This window comes from Aphelocoma coerulescens, chromosome 4, assembly GCF_041296385.1.
Source record: "Aphelocoma coerulescens isolate FSJ_1873_10779 chromosome 4, UR_Acoe_1.0, whole genome shotgun sequence".
Classification (NCBI taxonomy): Eukaryota; Metazoa; Chordata; class Aves; order Passeriformes; family Corvidae; genus Aphelocoma; species Aphelocoma coerulescens.
In genome coordinates, this window is record NC_091017.1 from 17,015,922 (window position 1) to 17,037,690 (window position 21,769).

At 41.8% G+C, this 21,769-nt stretch overlaps 1 protein-coding gene across 2 annotated transcripts in view; it reads right to left on the bottom strand.

Moving 5' to 3' along the window:
• ARHGAP10 (Rho GTPase activating protein 10) overlaps positions 1–21,200 on the bottom strand; it is a 139,936-nt gene extending 118,736 nt beyond the window's left edge. For both annotated transcript variants that reach the window (XM_069012834.1, XM_069012832.1), the window contains exon 1: positions 20,868–21,200. In XM_069012834.1, the coding sequence (XP_068868935.1) occupies positions 20,868–21,021 (154 nt within the window). In that variant the 5' untranslated portion in view covers positions 21,022–21,200. The remainder of the gene's footprint in view (positions 1–20,867) is intronic.
• Positions 21,201–21,769: the final 569 nt, after the last annotated feature.

Sequence of the window (21,769 nt, forward strand, 5' to 3'; positions counted from 1 at the left end):
AAAATAGCACATTCGGAATTGAGGAATCTGTGTTTTCAGGAAAATCAGTCTACATGCACTGACAATCCCAATTCAACCTGAAAGCAGAACTGTAACAAATATTTAATCAGATCTTCCATTATAAGACTAGACAGCCACTATAAATCTTAACCTGGATGACTCTATACAACATGGTTAAAGAAGCAATAGCTTCAACTACATACAAAAATGAGCATCCTCATCACTGTTCTTCATTCTTTTCAAATGTTGAATGAGCCAAACATGACCTCAGAGTATGTCAAGTGTCTTCATGTACAATTTTGTTTCATTTCTTGGCTGTATTTCACAATAATGTTTGAATTTTTTTTTAAGTTCCCTAATACTACAGCAGAACAAAAAGGGATGATGCTGCAACTTCACACTTGCACATAATGTTAGACAAATGCTGTAATTTATAGTGAAGGTCCACTGCAAGCTAGTTGTTAACAAGCTGGGGGTTTATTATCCAGATCACCAGATTCATATCTGACCTAGATCACAAGCAACTAGGATGATGTTTAATCCTCTAGCTGCCAAATTCTTCCTCATGCTATGAAGACACGTCCATCAAGTCACATTCACACTGTGCAAGTATGTGAGATAAATCAGTCAATATTTATGGAAGCAGTTTAATTTGCTTATAGCCACACCTGAACTTCCTCCAGCATTTTCTAAGTGTTAGTCCCTAACTAGAGACAGAAGTTGTCACAGTTTCACTCTTGCAGTACTGATATGATTCAGCAGATTGAGGAAAGGGAAATTTCAGCAGGCATCAGGCCATAAGTTTCCCCATCCATTCTGCATACACACAGTTTAGCTAAGTATGAACTAGAAAAACCAGGAGGCATTATAGCACTCTTGGGATATCCAGGCATCTTCAGGAAAAAAAAAAAGTGTTGAAGTCTGTATAAATAATATTCTAAGACTTTTATAGCACTAATTCTCTCATGGATCATTTAATCACTTCTGTAAAGTAAGAAACTCCATCACAGAAATCAGAGAGAAACAAAAGGCCAACAAAAGGAAAAAACAAGAGAGCTAGCAATACACTAGGGAGGAAAAAAAATAACATCACACTACTAACTCCTGTGACACAGATTAAGCAATACGCTGCGATATAGCCAAACACACCAAATAAGAATAAGATACAAACATTTGTTACAGTTTATCTTCTATTATTTTGAAAAAAGCAGTGGGGTTGATGACTCCATAAACCAGAATTAACACTTTTTCAGTGAAGCTCAACTATAACCTCCCATCGACTGGACCAAAGGAACCTCTGGCTGCTGCACAGCACTGCTCCAAAGCAATCCAGCAGCCAAATTTGTGTACTGAGGAACAGGGTGTGACAAAGCCAGGCTATCAGCTGGAAGTTGCTTTAGACAGCTGCAAACCTAGCTTTTCTTTGCTTTCTTCATGCATTCAAAGGGGTTTCAGTCACACTCAAGCTCTCCTTGTGTCCAAGGCCTGACAGAGTTAGAGAAAGCTGGAAACACAAAAAAAACCCTGAAAACCTACAGATAATGCAAGACAGGCTCACCACATTTTTTTTTTTTTTAATGTTTTGTATATTTGGAGGTTCATTCAAATCCAAGAATTTCATAACCCACTCTGTGGCTCCAAGCAAAACATTAATAGGCAAAGTTGTTTTGCCCAACTGGAGCAACTCCTGCTACTTGCAGGAATGTACATTTCAGAAAAATGCCACCAACTGTCCCAATTCCTTCTTTCCTTGAATTGTAAACTTTCTTTTGGAGGTAGAAAAAAAAAAAAAAGGCAGCGCAGCCAACCAAATTAAAAAGCGGAGGAAAGAATCATGAAGGTAATTCAGCAACTGGCCACATCTGGTTGAAAGCAACCACAACTATTCCTGAATATTCCCATTTAGCCTGTTTTCCCCAGTAATACAGAAAGAAATTTCAGAAATTTCCTCTGATAATGGGAAATTAAAATTAAGAAAGTCTTAAAAGTTAGAAAGCAACAAAACACACCCATGCAAAGCTCTTTTAGAGGAAAGGAGAAAAGATTCTTTACTTCACAATGCATCATGCACTTATCTTCCCTGCCTCTCTCTTAGGAATTTGCCTACAATATGAATAATTTCCATCTGAATTGCTTAAAAGCAGCTCTCTTTCATTTATTAGCGAGCTAAATATATTTTCACTTCTTAATATAAATGAGCAAATTTTGATCTGAAGAACACAGAAAGGCATTAAGGGAACAGAAAATAACTGTCTGTGCTTTTCCTTAAACTTCAAAGCCAGCATTTGCACGTTGTGTATTTATTCTGCAGAAATGATGCCCATAGAGATCCCAGGTTGCTTAAAGGATTCTTCCATACAATGCAACAGTTGGATGGTCTTGGTCATGTTATCTGCAATTTCAGCAAGCAAGCAGAGGGACACTTCTGCACACTTAGGCTTTAGTTGCTTTCTTTTTCTAAACTGCATCCCTCCCCATCATTAAAGAAAGCAACAGTAGCACTTAAACATTGCATGACAGTCTCACTTAATCCAACATTATAATCCATTAAAAAAAAAGGGAGAGAGGAAACACGAGGTCAGTATTACACTAAAGAGATAGATGGTTAAATGTTACTGTTCCTCAGCACCAGGAAGGATTGACAACATAAGCCCATCCTGTGACTATCAGATACTCAGAATTAAACGGAAGTATTTTACAATGTCTGCACATTTCCCAATCTCTTCTTATCAAAAAAGGAAAGTTCTTATGCTTTAATTAAATATATAAATAACCATTTGGCATAGCGAAACTGTAACCTTTTATTTCAGCACAAAATGGACGAAGCATTTATACTTTTTTTTTTTTTTAGATTTCTTTCTGCAGTGCTCCCTTCCCAAAAACAACAGAGGCAACTCAATACAAACACATTCACTGCTGACAAGCCATGATTTGGCCACATGACTGTCCTGCCTGTATTTCAGGTATTAGCTATGTCAAATCTAATTATCAGAGACAGCTTGACAAGGTCTTTCACATTATTCAGGAAAGGTGCACTTGCCGAAGGCCTAGTGGAGGCCATGGTGTAAAACAAATCTCACCCAGCTCAGCTGAGGCTTGCAGTTCTGCTGACAGTTTTGCCCAATAAATTACTTCACATAATAAATTATCTCAGTCTAGCAGGCCTTTATGAGGACTGTGAGGAATTTAGTGACCCACAATATGTAAGAAATACTGCCTCCAATGTTTACAGTCAAACAAATGAGGTCTTTTTCCTACATGATGACTGCTACAGAAATTATACTGGTTTTAATGGTACCAATTATGAAAGCTTCTTAGTTTGACACAGTGCTTCAGGCTGTTCTGCCCTCAACTTTAAATCCTGCAATTCAAATCACAACCCTGTCTAGGAAGGGACAGCATATCAAAGAAGGTATATGGACTGAATTACAAGTTTTTCTAGTTAGTGGGTGTTTCTTCCCTTCATTTTCTGTCATGGGTGAATGGTGCACAGATACCAGGACGCAACACACGCACATATACAAGTACCACTGGAAGCTCAGGGGAACACAATGTAAACATGACTCATATCACCACAATTTCCCTGCAGAAATACCCATCTGAAGCAATTAAATGTTCAGACAGTATTTCAAGCAGGAATGTCTAACTTTAAGAATACAAGGAAAATTATCCAAGGGGAAGCATGCTGGCACATCAGATTAAGCCAGTATAGTGGTAAGCAAGAAAGAAAAGTGCAATGCCCACTTCCCTCAGAGACCTTGCAATAGAAGTTCTGCAATAATTAATACTTCAACTCCTTTGCTTCTGTGTACAAAAATTACACAAATAATTGTTTAAATAGAAATGGCATCTTCCAGGGGTAGAGGCAGAGCAGGCAGGGAAAGCAAATGTTCTGCAAGGGCACAGGAGAACCAAGAGGAGGAAGTTGCAGTGCCTGAGACTTTGCACCAAAAGCTTCAGCACAGGACAAAGTCTCTCACAGACAGGCTCTGGCACTACTAGAAGGTGTATTAACCTGGGATGTTGCGCTGGCAGCAAGAGATAGTATCAAACCCCAGCCCCAGGGCTGCATAGCATCATTTGCTTTTCCTCTGGAACCTCCAGCAAGATCCTTCTATCTTCTACCATCACAGCTTTGCATCTGGTGTGTGCAAGGCTCTGAATACAAACGTGCACCCAGGTGAACACAGGCCCTCAGTACTGTCAAATATTTGCTTCTTTTTTCACCTTCTTTAGAAGCACACTTAAAGCTGGAAGCACAACTTGTACTAACATATGTTACTGACCACAAGAATGCTCACCAAAGTACTGTGTAACTGTGGGGTGATGCAAGAGAAAGAAGAGATGCCCTGGGATGTCGAGAGACAGAGTCTGATGAGAAAGAAACCTCTAAAGAAAAATAGAAATAAGACCAGATTCACTCCTTTGAGAAGACTTCTCTGTTCCTGTGGCCAAAACCCACAGCAAAACATTATGGCTTTTCTCCAGCACAGCCCACTCTTTCAAAACAAGTGATTTGATCTTAAATTTATTTAGAGTGTAGAGTTAGCAGTAGCAGACACTTAATAAAACCAAACATGAGTATCACAAGCTGATCCTCCTTATTTCTACATCACAGCAACTTATACCAAAACAAAGTAAAACATGCCAAAGACTAGTGTAGGATTCTCAGACAAAGGTAGTACAGTAAGTTTTGAACAGTGCTCACAGTTGCACAGATTATACAGAACTGCGGGCAGAAAACGGATGGTGATTTCCTAATTACAGCCTAGTAAATGAAGAGAGTTTTCCCCACAAAAATTAATTTCTCTCAGTGAAAGATATATAGAATCATTATTTAATCCTTCTGTATTTCAAAGTGTCATCAAGACAGGTAAGACAAATTGTTCACATACAGTCAGCTATATGGATACAAAGGGAAAGGAAAAGCACTCATATTTTCTTTCTCATGTATGGTTATGGGAAGGAGGAGGGGAATCTTCCCCTGATATGTCTCAATCCCACAGCAAATGGGAACCTCTGCAAAAAGAGTCTTCTTGTGTTCTCGGTCTGATGTCAACTCAAAGCACAACCATCCTCGTCCTTATTAGTAACAGAGATTAAAATTGCTTTAAAAGGCAAGTAAAATTACTAATACAGAAATAGTTTCAAAATGGAAAACTTTGTGACTATTGGCAGCTTACAATTAAGCTGGCTTGCTGACTGCTGCCCATGAAAAATCCCAACTCCTTTCTGATTCTCAATTTATCATTTTCTTTCCCTTTGGTGTAAACAAAAGCCACGGTGGCTTTACATACATTCTACAATCTTCACTCCTGGCTTCCAAAGATTGACACTACTCTAAGACATTTGTTCATAATTAATCCATGTAAAACAATGGAACCAAGTAAGATTTAGTTCATGCCTCATATAGCAGTTCAGTGGGAGCGACCTGCTTTGTGTTAGGGCAAGACTTGAGCTAGGATTCACTTGCAGAGCTTTCAGATAATTTTTTGTTGTTGTTGTTGTTAGTTACCACCGTCAACAGACAGAAAGAGAAGGATCCAAAAATTCAGTCAATTACTTTTAGGGCTGGGTAGCAGCCAGCAGGAATACTCACTGCTGGGTTCAGCAGAGGTTTGCCAGATGATGAGAGATGTTAGCATCGGCAGGGAAAATTTCCTTTCTTGGCTTGTATCTGTTGAAGGCTGCAATCACCAAATTAGGACTAAGGATGGGTTCAGAAGGAAAAATTTAGGGCTAAATTTAGGACTGGTGCCAGTAGTAACTGTCTGTAAGGGCAGAAACTAAGCTGGGTAGAGTCACTGACGGGAAAAGGAGAAAAGGGAGTCAAAACTGGCAGCGAGCTTGAAAGGGCACAGCTGGCTCTGGCTCTATGTGAGGCAGACTGCACAAGGAGCAGCAGGGAGGCAGCTCTGAGCCAGGGGACACTGCCAGCATGGGCACAGGGTGGCACAGCCACCTGCACCTTCAGCCTGAATGGGCTGCTGGGCACAAAGTGACATTTGGATAAGCCAAAGCCACTGTACAGTGACTACTGCAGTGTCTGTAGATTGTTGTCTGACTGGATGTAGTTCTGGAACCAATTGCTGGAGTCGGGGCAAGTTTCCAACCAGCACAAGCCAAAACATTCCCAATTCTACCAGAGCACCAAGCTATGAACAGTCCCATGTCCTTCATATTCCAGAAAGTCCAAAGAATCAAACAGATGGATTCACCACCTTGCTGGAATGTTTAACATGACTGCACGATAAAACTGAGCATTTAAAATCCAACACACCATCTTCAAATCTCCAAGAACCTACACCAAAACAATTCTGATCACTGGTCAGGGAATTCAATGGGCAGTCTGAAACTCTCATACAATTCACAGCACAATCCCAATGTCTCCAAGCTGTCTTTCAAAACAAAATATGCCAATGCATGGGTAATAAGGTTAAATGTCAGGGCCTCCTAATAACTAACTCCATCTCCAGTGAGGTCTTGATGTGCAATCCTGTCTAATCACTTGGCCTCTCACTTTAGGCTTCTGTAAACAGAACTACAGCCCAACCTACTGTGCAGGATGTTGAAAGATTCCCATCTAAAATGCTTTACACACTTTGGATTTTCAAGTGCTATATAGGTTAAGAGGTTTGTTTATTTTTAAGACTAATCTCATATTAATGGGTTTTAAAGTGTACATACTTTACCTGACAAAAAAACCCAATGCTACAAATAGAACACAGGGAACCATTAGCAAGACTTTAAAATGGGTTGTGACTTGGCTGATCATAAGTAAATAAACTCACCTTTAATTCTCCTGGTGACATTCCCTGCAAATAAATCCTCCTACTGTTTTTCTAGTGGCCACTCTAAATAAGAAGCTTCACGCTATCAAGAATCCCAACCACACCAAGCTGTTCACTGCAGGAGTTTAGGGCAAAGCAAGGAATTTCCCTTTGACTTGAATTCCTAAGTATCCAGTATCACTAAGAATATGCAGAAGAATTAGTCATTGCCAGACGGACGTGCTTCATTTTGCTGGGACACAAAACAAGAACTCTCAATTCCCTCTATTCACACTCATTATCCACTTACAACTGTAACTATGTATCTTCTTGAAATGAAAACAAACATTAAACCAGCTCACAGACAAACATCATTGTAACTTAAGAAAACAAACAAAAATTAATGGAACTGATTACGACACCAAGGAATTCACAGCTCCCTACACTGCACATACCACTAAAACATTCCCATGGGCTTTGATCCAAAAACCACGAGAAGTTTGTGAAGTATCAAAACCCAATTTGAGAAAACTGACTGCCAGAAACCAAATCCAACAGGTCTAAGCAAACAGAAAACACAAGGGAAAAGGAAAACAAGTGAACAAATTCACTCAATAATGTGAGGAGCAATAAATGAATGTGGTAGCAATAAATGAATGCCACCACAACAATATTATCATGTTATACAAAACAGTATGATTTTTTTCTTTTTCCCACTGGAAAAGTTTACAGAATCTGAAAAGGCTGAGGCAAACTGCACTAGAGAGCATTATAATGGGTCCTCTGTGGAAGCAAAGCAACTGGGAATAAGCAAGTGTCTTACAAAAAGCAAGCAAGCAAGAAAGCCCACCACACCCCTCATGCTCTCTTCCTCTGACATTATTAATTACTGACATCAGTGTATTCCATCCACTGTTTTACAGAGCCACAAAAGACATGTCTTTTCCCCCTCTAATTGCTCTCCTGTGACTAAAAATTCAACTGACATTGGCAACACCAGTCTGAACATACCTTTTCCAAAGCCTAGCAAGGAATGAGAGGCACCTACTTCAAAGAGGCCTTGATTCAGTTGTCCTGTTCTACAGCTCTATCCCAAAATCTTTTAGGAACTATGAGCACGTCTCCATGGTAGCATGTGCTAAAAGCTATGCCCATTAGACCTTTGCTGCTCATACTCACACTAGAACAGTCACCTGAGTTTGTTCTATAAATTTTCCCCAGAAAGGCAGCTAAAGACATCAAATGAGGTGAAGAAGGCAGCAATTTCTGCTTACTATGGCAGGAATCATCTGAAAAATTATACTATTCAGACCTCTCAGAAGGGAGACAGAGAGAGGAGAGACAGAATCACCAACCACTGAGCTCATGTCAACTATTTTCCAATCAGATTCCTTCCTGGCATCCCCCCACGTCTCTGCTTGTCACTGGGAATGCCACCCCAACACACCCATCCACGCACTCAGAACAAAACTCAGCAGCTGCTCATATCTCTCTCGGCTACTACACTAATAATAGTGTCTAGGAAGCAATTTTCCAATAAGGCCATTCAATAATGTCCTCATGATATGTGAGATCACCTCCAGACCACTATTAAATATGGAAATATTCTATATTTAAAATAGAAAATGAAAGAAAGGGTTTCAGGAAAAGAAAATTCTATCAAGAACAGCATCCTTATTTAAAAGACAACACTCTTTACAGTTAAATTCTCTTAACAAGGCTTTGCCATCAAATCTGACACATCAAAAGCATACAAACCCTTTTATCTGCTCACGAGTCTTCAAGATTCTAAAAGCAAGCAAACCATAGCTGTCACTACAGGAAAGGAAAGCTTTATTTATAAAAAGACTGAAATTGAAATAAACATGGATAGAATTATTTGGGAGTTATTTGACATTTTTGTGGTATCAGAAGCTTTTGTTTCAGGAGGGGCTCTGATTACTTGGTTCTGTTGCATGTTGCTTGCCAACACAGTTAAGTTCCACTGAAAGAAACCTTTCTCTGTACCAGAGAGAAGTGGTGGGGAGGGACTATCAGATTAATTGCCTGTGTGGTTCAGTTGCTTCCTCCATCCAAAACAACACTGCTGCTTTTCTTCACTGACATCTTACTTCCTAATTCCATTTTTAAATGCATAGACAGTAATTATGCCAAACTAATTTCCAAGAAGGTATCAAAGCCAGCTTCCTTCTAAACACTTTCACTTCAAAAACAACAAAAAAGGTATGAGAGGAAAAAAAAACCTCCTCAATGAAGCAAGCTTTTCAATAACTTTACCAATCTGAAGTGGACTTCAGTACATCCATGAAGTGGTGTAGCAAGGTTGGCACACCTGTTTTTCTTTACATCTGGATACTTTCTATTAAAAAAGTGAATGATGAAATGTTATAAACCTTAGAAAAGCCAAACTGCTGACTGAAATTTCCACTGGAATAATTTGCATGGCAAGGGCAGAACAGCTGCTTTCTGAGCTCATACTGCCATGCCCTCCATACCGAAATGTCCACCACATGACTGTAGGAGAATATGGAGCACTCTCCTCTCAGATTCTATATTAAGCTAATTTACTTGAAGAGGATAAAAACAGTTTATAACTACTGCTCAATTCAAATAATGACTTCAGAAAAAGAGCAGTGGGTGCAGTCTCCCCTAATGCAGAAAGAACTGTACACAATACTTGTCTGTGACATTTCAGTATTCATGAAATGCTTAATAGATAAATAATCCCAAATTTGAAGCAACAGATTAAATAGCGATGGAAATAAAGAGATAAACAGATGAAGAGTTTGCCCAAAGCTGCTCACAAAGTCACTTCTCTAGACACGGCTTGGTTTTTTGTTCATAACATAAAATTATTCACGTATATGAAAAGAGAACTAACTTTGCAGACACTTACCATGTTCACTATAGGAAGATCCTCAGGACTGACAGCAACCTATTTCCAGCAACTAAAAAATAAAAAGTGCCCTATATACAATACAAATTACATTGCACCAAAATAGAAGGTATTTTTGTAAATTAATAAAGAGGAATTCATACTTAAGACACACTCTAATTACAGATACATTAAAGTGGGTAACGGAGGCAGGAAGGGAAACTGAATTTCCAGGTAAGTGAAGGCAAAGAATCATTTCTGTTGAGTCTCAAAGCTACATTTTCCAAATAATCTTTGCATCTTGGACATCACACACTATATATTATGTAATATCTGTATACATGCAGTAAAATTTTCTGTTAGGTTGTATGTGATTGACCTCTCTTGTGGATCTTCAATCTGCTTGTTTTCAGACCTCAGCCCTCTCAAAGGGCATTTCTATTCACCAATACCCTCAGAGCAAGTTACGTGGCTCAGCAGGTTCAAATCTCCTTCGGTTTTGCTGTAGGTCCTCAGCAAAGTTCATCCAAATAGAGTGCCAAGTTCTACACATGACATTCAAGATGCAACACTAACGTTTCCTCAGTTCAGCATACTAACTACACAAAAACTTGAGCTGCATGTCTGGAGCTTAGAACCACTCCCTTCTCAAACCATTGCAAAAAACTGCAGTGAAAAGAGAGACACAGGTGGCAACAATGAATTTCCATGTTTCACTAGCTTGTTCCCTACCCCTCAGGATGGCAGCCTTCCCCCTCAGGTGCAACCCTACAGAACCCCATGGGACAAGCAGTAATGGTGTTGGAAGACACACAGCTGTGTTTTGTGAAACAAAACAAAAACAGCCATGGGAGAGAGGAGCATTTCTTTTCAGCATAAAGCTCTTCTACTTCTTATGTTGGTTTTGGCTGGGGTAGAATAAATTTTCTTCTTAGTGGCTAACATGGGAATGAGTTTTGGATTTGTCCTGGACACAGTGACAGTAACAGGAATGTTTTTGTTATTGCTGAGCAGGGCTTACACAGAGCCAAAGCCTTTTCCACTTTTTGCACAACCACACTAGCGAGGAGACTGGGAGTGCATGGGGGATTGGGATGAGATACACCTGAGATAGGTGACCCCAACTGATGAAGGGGTATTACACAGAATATGCTGAGTTGGAATGGACCCACAAGGATCACCAAGTCCAATTCCTGGCCCTGCACAGGACATCCCCAAGAGTCACACCATATGCCCAAGAGTATTGTCCAAATGCTTCTTGAACTGTGTTAGTGTTGGTGCTGTGACTGTTTTCCTGAGGAGACCATTCTAGTGCCCAGCCATCCTCTAGGGAAAGAACTTTCTCCCAATATCCAACCAAATACTGATACAACTTCAGGCCATTCCCTCAGGTCCTGTCACTGGTCACCACAGAGAAGAGATCAGTGCCTGCTCCTCCTTCTCTTCCTCCTCACAAACAAGTTGAAGACTGCAATGAGGTCTCCCCTCGGTCTCCTTTTCTCCAGGCTGAACAGACCAAGTGACCTCATCCACTCCTCATACGGCTTCACCTCAAGGCCCTTCACCATCCTCATGGCCCTCCTTTGGGGGCTCTCTAATAGTTTAATGCTGTTCTTATATTGTGGCACCCAAAACTGCCCCCAGCACTGGAGGTGAGGCTGCCCCAGTGCAGACCAGAGCAGGACAGTCCCCTCTCTTGCCCAGCTGTCGATGCTGTGCCTGATGTCCCCAGCACACAGCCGGCCCTCCTGGCTGCCAGGGCACTGCTGGCTCATGTTCACGTGCCCATCAACCGGGGCCTCCAGGTCCCTTTGCACACCACTGCTCTCCAGCCCCTCATTCCCAGTCTGCCTGTACATCCAGTGTTGCCCCATCCCAGGTGCAGAATCTGGCACTTTCCCTGGCTGAACTTCATATGGTTGGTAATTGCCCACCCCTCCATTTTGTCGAGGTCTCTCTGAAGGGCCTCCCTGCCTTCAAGGAGTCAATAGCTCCTCCCAGTTTTGCATCATCTGTGAACTTGCTTAGTATCCCTTCCAGTCCTCCATCCAAGTTGTTAATGAAGATGTTAAAGAGCACAGGGCTAAAAATGGAGCCCTGTGGAACCCCAATAGTGACAGGCCTCCAGTCTGATGTCACCCTATCCACTGCAACCCTTTGTGCCCAACCCATGAGCCAGCTGCTCACCCATTGCATGGTGTGCTCATACAGCTTGTCTAGAAGGATCCTGTGAGAGACAGTATCCAAAGCTTTACTGAAATCCAAAAAGACTACATCAGCTGGCTTCCCTTGATCAGCCAGGTGTGTTACCTTGTCATAAAAGGAAATCAGGTCGGATAGGCAGGAATTTCCACACCCAGTGATGCCATGCTCAGTATATAAAGTAGGGTGAAGAAGGAGGAAGTGGGGGAATGGTTGGAGTAATGGCATTTGTCTTCCCAAGTAACCCTTACATATGATTGCTCTCCTGGAAATGACTGAACACCTGCCTGCCCATGGGAAACAGTGAATTAATTCCTTGTTTTGCTTCATTTATGTGCATGGCTTTTGCTTTCCCAGTTGAACTGTGTTTATCTCAACCCAGGAGCTTTCTGGCTTTACCCTTCCAATTTTCTCCCCGATCCCACTGGGGGAGTGAGCAAACGGCTGAGTGATTCTTGGTTGTTGGCTGGGGTTAAGCCATGACACTTCTAAAAAAAGGCAGTAATTCCAGGTAGTTTGATTTTTTTTTTAGCAAAAATGCTGAATCCCCTGGAACAAGGGAACAACTAGGAAAAGGCACAACAGAAATTTGAAACTGTGCATTTTGAAATGACTGAAAGCATAAAATGAAGCACAATAAAAGAACAGTAATATTACCACAGAGCAAGTGTTTGAGATCAGACAGGACAAAGTCAGCTTTGTTCCTGAAAAGCTTGCAGGCTGAGGAGTTGAACAGACAAAAGCTTTGGAGAAACAGTCCTTTGGCTCGTGACTGAGTTTGTCAGTCAGTCCAGGCCTCTCCAACAGAGAGAGTTTACAACCCGATATTTTAACAAGAAAAAGGTATGGACAAGTTACACTGCCTTGCTCTCAGAGCACCCATGTGTTTCAAAGGCTGACACTATGCAGCACTCGCTGTCTGTTAATCCACATAAGCTGCAAGTTCAGCCCCACAACGGATTTCCAAGAACTGTGACCCACTGTCAAAGTGATACTTTGACAAGTTTGTGTCAGGTCCTCCGTGACCTGGCAGCATGCTCCCTCCACCTGCTTGCAAGATAGTGGGATGTCTTTTGAAGAAGCACATCCTAAGCAATTATATTTTCACTTAAAACTGCTACAAATTTCCTTATATTATTTTTTGTTCCAACATACCTACATTCAAATATTATTAATATTTTTCAAAGCAAGCAACTCTAATGACTGACAAAACCACAGATTAAACCCAACAAAAATAAGATGCTCTCTCTCCTTGGGAAAACAATCCAATTTTTGAGATTTGATACATCACAATCTGATTTTTCTTAAGGCTTAAACACTTCACATGTGACAAACTTCATACTCCTCACCATTAATTCATTCATTATTTCTAAGCCCCAATGCACCAGACTAGTGGAGGAAACAGACATGTTTCAAAGCTAAAAGCCATTCACCAGCAACAAAGTGGCTGAGAACCTATTCCTGGACACCACACAGAGTACAATGCCCTTCAAGGCCCAGCTCTGGTACACAGCCCTGCTCAGTTTCATCCTGGATACTCCAGATTCCCTGCCAAATTAAACAAAGCATTGTTTTTCCTCTTCAAGGACATGAAGTCCCAACCAGCCAGGTGCACACACAAAAGCTGACAAGGACCCAGGGAAGCTGTAACAACCAGATCTACTGAGACACAAAGCCCCTCTCTGACCTACCTATCGAACCAATAACCTTCACTTGCCCAGTCCTCTCATTCAAAGAGGCAACAACAGGAGGTTTATTCAAAGGTCTGGGCTGTAGTAAAACCACAATCTGTTTAATGACACTGTAATTTTCCATCCCTGTAGATTATTTTCCCCCTCAAACTGCTCCTTTCCCACAGAGGACAAGACTAACATGAATGATTTACAGGAACTTCTGATTTAGCCTTGGCCTGTGATGGCCACATAGCTTCTGAGGGCCTGGATGTTTTCTCTCTATTTTTATCCTGAAAGATGAGCAAACACACAGGATGGAAAAGAACAACAAAGGGAGGAAACAAAAACAGGGCAGAAGGAGTAAAAGACAAAGAACATGGTATCTGCAAGAAGCTCCATCTATAGTTACAAGCAGGTACAGAAAAACAACATGACATTGAGATTGTCTGTCGCAAATTGCTAAAAATATCTGTTTAGAAAAAGAATTGGAGCTCAGAGCAAACCAGGCAACAGACTTCCATTTCCAGTACCTTATTTCCCAGTAAGATACCAAAACACGTGCTTTGGACAGAAGGCACACATCTATCCCAGATGTATAATATGGGGCTTCATAAATTACGGCCCTCTCTCTATCAAAGTCACACCCAGAGGAAAACAGCCTCCACAGAAGCTGCTGGGATGGAGCACAAGTGCCTGCTTCAACTCATTGCAAAACTGATGGCCGAGTTTAAACTTGGCAAGGAAGATGGGTTTGATGTAGCAGTGAGGCAGATTTTGGGTGCTGATTAAGACTGACAACTACAGTGGGTGGCAACAACCACCAGCAGAGAGATGATAAATTCCCTGAACAGTAGTTTCTTAAACTATTCTGCCAATATGTGCCCAAGTTTATTTGATCATATATTTTACATTCATTAGATGTTCCAGAAAGCATTCAACTGCTCCAAGTTTCTTAATTAGCCAACTCAGAAATTTGAAGACTTTTACAGGATAACCAAAACACTGAGCATACTGTAACCCCTTAAGGACAACTGTCATAGAACAACAGTAAATCTGGTCTCAAAACTCAGAAAAGTGGCATTAGATACAAAAGGAAGCCCCATCAGGCATAAGCAAATTAAAAAAATTATCTCAAGAAGCCACAACCCACACTATCAAAACATTAAGCATATTGCCAAGATTCGCATGCTGTGAACTCTCTCTCTAAAACAGCCAAGCCCCTGGTTTTTAGGTTAACGTGCTAAGTGTTGCAGTAGTGACTGAAGTTGGCATTGTAAAACAAAAGCACTACAGTCGATGTAAACTTTATACATTAATTATGTAATGTTACAAAACAGCTGGGAGGGAGGAGACAAGTACCGGGATGCAGCTCTTCAGTGCCATTCCAAACATGTTTCCACGTGCTCCCTGTCTAAAGAAAGGGCAGAGCACCCAGCCCTGTTTGTTACTTCCCAAAAAAATATCACCATAGCACTCTCCTTCCTGCCCCCTTGAAAAAACATCTGTGCCAGGCAGAAAGAGACCTTCTGCGTCAATAAAACTGTTATCAAGTTATTTTAGACTGGACTTGAGAAGCGTTATCAGTGTCATAAGCTCAGCTTGCTAAAATTTGCAACATTTTTGCAACACAGAGCTGGCAAGCACAGGATAATTTTAGGAACAGCATACACCTACAGCCTTAGCAGTGGGCCTATTTTTCTTCACTTAATTGCAAGCAGGTGTTGGCACTTTACAGACTGTGGGGCAAATCCACTCTTTTTTACACCTCCTTAAGATAGACTGAGATTCCATATAACTTACATATAAATTATATTTCTAAAAGTCTCGTCTTTAAAAAAATATCGAGGAAAAAACCTTCTCAATATGATCTACAGACAGCTTCTCTAAAAATTATAAACTTATTTCTGTTGGTTTTGTCCTGAAAGCTGACAATTACATTATCAGCAATGCTCTCTTTAATGACCATTCACACATTTTATCTAAAGCTGAAGAATGACACATTTTCCTGAAGAATGACACATTTTCCCAAAATGATTAAAAGACAAAATCACTTCATTTAACAAGCTTGTCACTTCCTTCAGAACTGAGAAAATCCATATAAATTCGTGAAATTTCATATTTTCTGATATCACAAAAGTTCACTAGCACAACACTCTGCTTTCAATACAGAAAAAAAAAAATGAACAGTGGAACATCTACAGAACAAAGACAGTAATGGAGCTAACTAGTAATTCAAGCTGAAGAGACGAGATTCAAGCTGGCGAACAGGCATCCTCCACAGAATGAGTCTGACACTTTTTATAGCCACTGACACAGTAACGAGTGCTCTACTTGGGGTGGAGCTAAACAAAACGTTCTTTAGAACACTTTCTTAAGAATAAGCATTTCCCTGGTCCTTGTACAGAAGCAACTTTATCTGCAAGCAGAAAAGAAAAAAAAAATAATAATAAAGTGCTGTCACAGTTAATTAGGCCCCAGCTGTGGCAATTATCTTGAAGGGAAGGGAAAAGCAACATTCTATTACGTTATTATCAGCAGCTCTTTCTTTAGGGAAAGCTCTATCAGATGGGCCCCAAAGACCTGTTTGCCTTAGATTTCTAATGAGCTCAATAATGGAAACAATTCCAATAGAAAGTTGGGGTTTTTTAAAGGTACATACATCTGAGTAGCCTTTGCAATACTGCCTTTGCAGTAATTTTTATTGACCCGAGTAGGGTATATATCAAATTTAAATCTCAGAGCGTTCACATACAGCATTGATTTGCTTATGGTTATCACACTTAAAGCATGCCTTAAAATAGTAATAAAGCTTGGATTTGAGTTACTAACTGAAAAATAAATTAGCTTTCTAAAATGCTAAATGTAAAGATTTATTCATTCAGAGGTCTCACTGAATTCAAGGCAAATTAATCAAATACAGAGCCCAAACTAAGCACAGTTGATTTAGGAAACTTTGCACACAAGTTCAGCTGAGACCCTCTTGCAATATTCCCCCCTTCCCCATTAAGTAAGAATGGCATAAAGTTTTTACTCAACCTTTGGATTTTACCTAAACCTTTAGTGAATGTCCATTTCTTCTCTAGGAGTTATTAATAAGCTCTATATTAGTGGTTTTATCTTCTTTGACATGCACTGGAATGTCAGTAGAACTTTTTTGTTGCAGAAAATTCCTAAGGCTTTGAAAGCTGGCACACATTACACATGGTTTCATAACTGCAGATTATACTAAGGAAAGCTTTAAAAAATGGACAATAAGTGCTTAAGAAAAAAATATACCACAGCTCAAGTGGTCTGAGAGGATTTTATGAGGTCTTATTACGTGGATTACCACAGCCTTTATATTCACTTAATAATAAATATACCAGGTAAGGCCAAAACCTAACCTAGACCAATGTCTGAAAGGTTAACCACCACCACACACTAAGAGAACTGGCCAAGAAAAAGAATATGGGTTTGGACAACTCAGACATCAGACTGGGGCTTGGGACCAGGTTAGGTTCTTCAGCCATCTTTGTTAAAACAAAGACTCATCAGTAATTCTGTATATTCCAACAAACTCTACGCATAAAATAAATCTGGATCCCGTTTTGTATCCTGTCTGGAAGAGTGCAAGAAATAACTCTTCTGTAAAAACAAAATGAAAATAGCATTAAAACCCGTCACTGAGTATATTGAGCTGCACTGGTTAGCCAGGATGCCCACTGCACCAAAAACATCCACCTTCTGTCTTCACCAGCCCATTACAAAGTCACCAAAGTTGACCCAAACAGAATTCTGCTCCAATTTGAGCCTAAATCCAAGAATGGGGAGGCTGTGCCTTCAGGCACATGGAACAGCTGTGAGCACACACTCCCAAGTATCCTTTGCAAAGCCCCTGTGAGATGCCCAGGGCCAAAACCTATACTCCTGGTGACTCTTCCTACTCTACCCTGGTGTCCCATAAGCAGTGGCAGCTTCTGCTGTAGGTATACAAAACAAAACAAAAACCTTCAAAAATATCTTCAAAAAACCCCAAAAATCTCACACTCTTGTGAAGAGACCAAGAGTTGGACCAACATAGGCAGAAAAATTCAGAATAAATACATAGTATTTATCCAGTGTATTCTTTAGCTTCCAACAAATTGCACTGCAAATTTTTAAGAGCTCAGAACTAAACTTCTTAAGTTCCTTTAATGATTCAGAATAAGGATTCTCTGATCAGGCACCTTGAAATTCACTTTCACTGAAGCACAACTACCTCCATCCAGAAGTTATTTATAAACTATATTGATCCTAACTTGTTTAACTGAACTGGAATCCCCTGAGAAATATGGAATTTCTATTTTTAAAAGCATATGTGTATACCACTTGTATTTACTGATCAGTAACAGTAGGGAAAAAATGGTTTTGTACTCCTTTTAAACACATTTAATTGTCATAAAAAAAGGAAGAGCTACCTATTGTTTATTCATCCTTCCAGTATTTAGCTTGAACTAGACAACTCGGTGATTCAAAACCTGACACAGGAAACAGACAGCTTTGAGTCACTCTTGTTTATCTTTCTATCACATTCTTGAAACTGCTGAAAACTTTAAAGTGTAAAGATACACTTGAGGTATGCTTTACTCTGGAGATTCAACAATTTCAAAATGCAATTTTTTTTCTCTCTTTTTTAAGCAGTATAGTCCTGTACTAATAAAAAACAAATTCTTCTGAGTTTTAGGTGAAAAATACAATCCCATACAACTGAGGAGTCAAATGGAAAGGAGCCAATGAGAAGATCCACATCATGTTACTGTTGTGCCCTGCAAGACACTGATGGTTCCTGTGAATTAGAGGGAGTGGTAGCAGTATCTGCTTTCACCTGTCAAGATGTAACCCAGTGCAGGCAGCATCAAAGTCACTTACAAGGCTGGCTGTCAGGCAGGAAGTGGGATCTATTCAATTGCATCAGTTATTCACACCCAAAGAATCCCCAGAACGTTTGTTGTCAGCTTTACAAGTGAAATAAGGAAATTGCTAATGGAGGGAAACGCTGGCGGTCTCTATTGCAGTCTCACAAATTACACATTTCTCACAAATTCAAGAACAGTAGTGCACCTACTACATCTTCTATTTTACAGACCACTCAGAGCAGCTTATTACACTCACATATCAATTACACCAGAAGCAAATCTCATATTTTACCAGGTTCTAGAAAGATAGAGATTTTAGCTATTATTAAAATGACACTTTTTGTTCAAAAGACTAAACTCATTTTCTAAAAACTGTCAGCAACTGTTGTCTAAGAGGCAGTCATCTAAGGTCACTACACCCTGCTTTACTATCACATTCTCGAAATTGCAGTGAGCCTATCTTTGTGCAGAAAATGCAGTTTGGACAGAAATGAATAGACCATTGTGTCTAGACCACTTCTCAAACTTGGTTTTTGGAACAAATACTAATCCCATCTGGTTTTCTGACAGCAAATGAATCAGGTTCCTCAAAGAATTTAGATGGTAACATTTTCTTCTGCAAACACAAGGAGGACCAATGCCGTAACCACTGGTGTTTTAGTGGGTTTTAACCTCTTGTGATTCCTCTGACTCAATTTATCTTTAAATGTCTGTTGAATAGTGGCACTCCTTCACCAGCACCAGAGGAAGGCAACTCAGCTGCAAACCTGTCACTCAGGGCACTCTAAAGAGGAGAAACAACTGCAGAAAACTGAAACATGGAAGGAAGGGTCTAACCTGTTTGTACTTTCCAAACAGGTATGCTGAAGACGTTTGTTAGAATAAGGTACAGCAACTAAACTCAAAAATAAACCTTCTGACTGTCATCTCAGAAAGGAAGGCATTACTTAGACCTGAACACCAGGCAGCATCTCAGATAGCTTATCTAAATATTTCTCATGGGCTAGCCCTAAGTATTTCATCAAGCAGTCTCAGGCCAGGTGACTCTGGCCAGCACACCTGGCTTCCACCACACACAGCGAAGCACCCTGAGCACTGCACACAAAGCCAATTTACCAGCACAAGATTCTGGTGTGTTGTGGACACACAGCTGTGGACAGGACACTCATTTGAATTAGGGCTTTCCTCACCACAGCCAGCTCCATGCTTTCAAATTGAGTTTTGTATACATAACCGTACATGAGCAACTGAGGGGTTCGGACAGTTGCCAAAATACTGTCTAGATGCTTGAGGAAGAGAAGTGGAATGATTTCCCTCTACTGTTCTTATCCAATTTTAGGACACTTTTTTATGTTACACTCCAAGTTAGGATGATTTATACAGACACTTCCAGTCACAGATTTTGAATAATCCTCTAAGATCACAATTTGCAATGTTAACTGGCCAAAGAATAACAGTTACAGATAAGTGAAATTTGATATGGCATTTTCTAGCAGAGACAAAACCAGAAAACAAGGTTTTTTTATTTACAGAAATGAATTAATTTTGTTTCTAAAAACTTCACCATATCCAGACAGCTACACTGATCACTGGCCAAACCCCTATCAGTTTAATGGAAACATCTTGACAGCATGGTTTCCTGCCTTCAGAAGTTTACCATACCAGAGGTACTGTACAGTTCTGAGAACACAGTGCCAGAGCACCATATTAGTGTTTTATTTAAATAATTGCTACAGCAGATCATCCTACTAAATATTTAGGGGACTACAAAACTGTGTTTGAAGTTAATGGAAAAAGTCACGTTATGACAATACTACACTAAGAACATGCATGAACATGGTCATTCGAGGCAAAAACCCATTATTCCCACACAAAACACATTACAGCTAACTACTTATATATACTACGTATATACTCAACGAGTAAACGCAAAAGTAACAAAACACTATCCCGTTTTAAGAGGCCAAAGGCATAGAACTGGGAACCAGCGCTGTCAACACAAAGTCTAGTAATTCCTGACCACACTTCTTTTGACAAAGGTATTTTCCAGCAGCCTCTCCACAGGCTGCAAATTCTCAGACACGACAGGGTTATGCTCAGGTAGGCGATTCACAGCCGCTCAGCTTGCGGCGCGCCAGTAACACCTGGGACCGAGTCCTCCCGGCGCATTCCATAGGGCAGCCGGCTCCGGGCTCGGTACCGCCGAACACAGAAGCCAGGCCCGGCCCAGGAACCGGGCAGATGCAACAGGAGTCACCCTGCGCTGCCACAGCCTTTATCCCTTATTCCACTCTGCGGAGAAGCGCTGGAGAGGACCTGCGTCTCCAAGCGGCTGATGGGGAACCCAAGGGAGCGGCTGGAGAACGCCAGCGCAAAGCTCTGTGCCACAAAGGCGAGCGCCGCCGGCTCAAAGGCGACAGCTCCCGACGCCGGGCAGCCGCCCCCGCAGCTCCTCCCGCTCCCCACCACTCACTCTTGGTCGCGGCGATCAGGTTCTTCCCATCCTTCAGCAACTCCTTGATAAACTTATTAGTCTTCTCCAGCTCGGCCTCATGCGCTCTCACTCGCTCCCTGAACCAGGGGCTGTCCAGGTAGCAGTCGCTGAACTCCAGGGGCTGCAGCCCCATGGCTGCCGCCACCGCCGCGCCGGGGCTCGGCTCCCCGCGAACCGCAGCACCACCGCCTTTCGCAGCCGCAGCCACAAAGACGGAGCGGCGGCTCCCCCCGCGCACGGCCGGGCGCGGGCAGAGGCGAGCCGAGCTCAGCGGAGCCGCCCTCCCCGCAGCCCCGCCGGGACACGCCCGAGCGGGGCGGGCAGAGCCCGGCGCCCGCCCCTTCCGAGCTCCCCGTGGCGGCAGCGGCACCGGGCGGGGGGTTGGGACCCCGCCGGTGCTCCCCGGGCAAGGCAGCCCGGCTGGGGCGCTGCGGGCGTCCCTGAGCGGGGAATGCGGGCAGGTACTGCTACTAGAGAGAGCTCTCTGCTCCGCAGAGACACCTCGGCAAAGCTAGAGATGGGCAGTCACCAACCGCGTGAGGGGCAAGTGCGGGATTCTATACCTGGGGCGGGACAGCCCTGGATGTATGCATAGCCTGGGGAACGGGAAAGCAGCGCTGTGCAAAGGGACCAGGGAGTCCTGGTCGAGGGAAAGTTTAATGTGAGTCAGCGGTGCCCTGGCAGCCAGGAGGGCCGGCTGTGTGCTGGGGACATCAGGCACAGCATCGCCAGCTGGGCAAGAGAGGGGACTGTCCTGCTCTGGTCTGCACTGGGGCGGCCTCACCTCCAGTGCTGGGGGCAGTTTTGGGTGCCACAACATAAGAACGGCATTAAACTATTAGAGAGCCCCCAAAGGAGGGCCATGAGGATGGTGAAGGGCC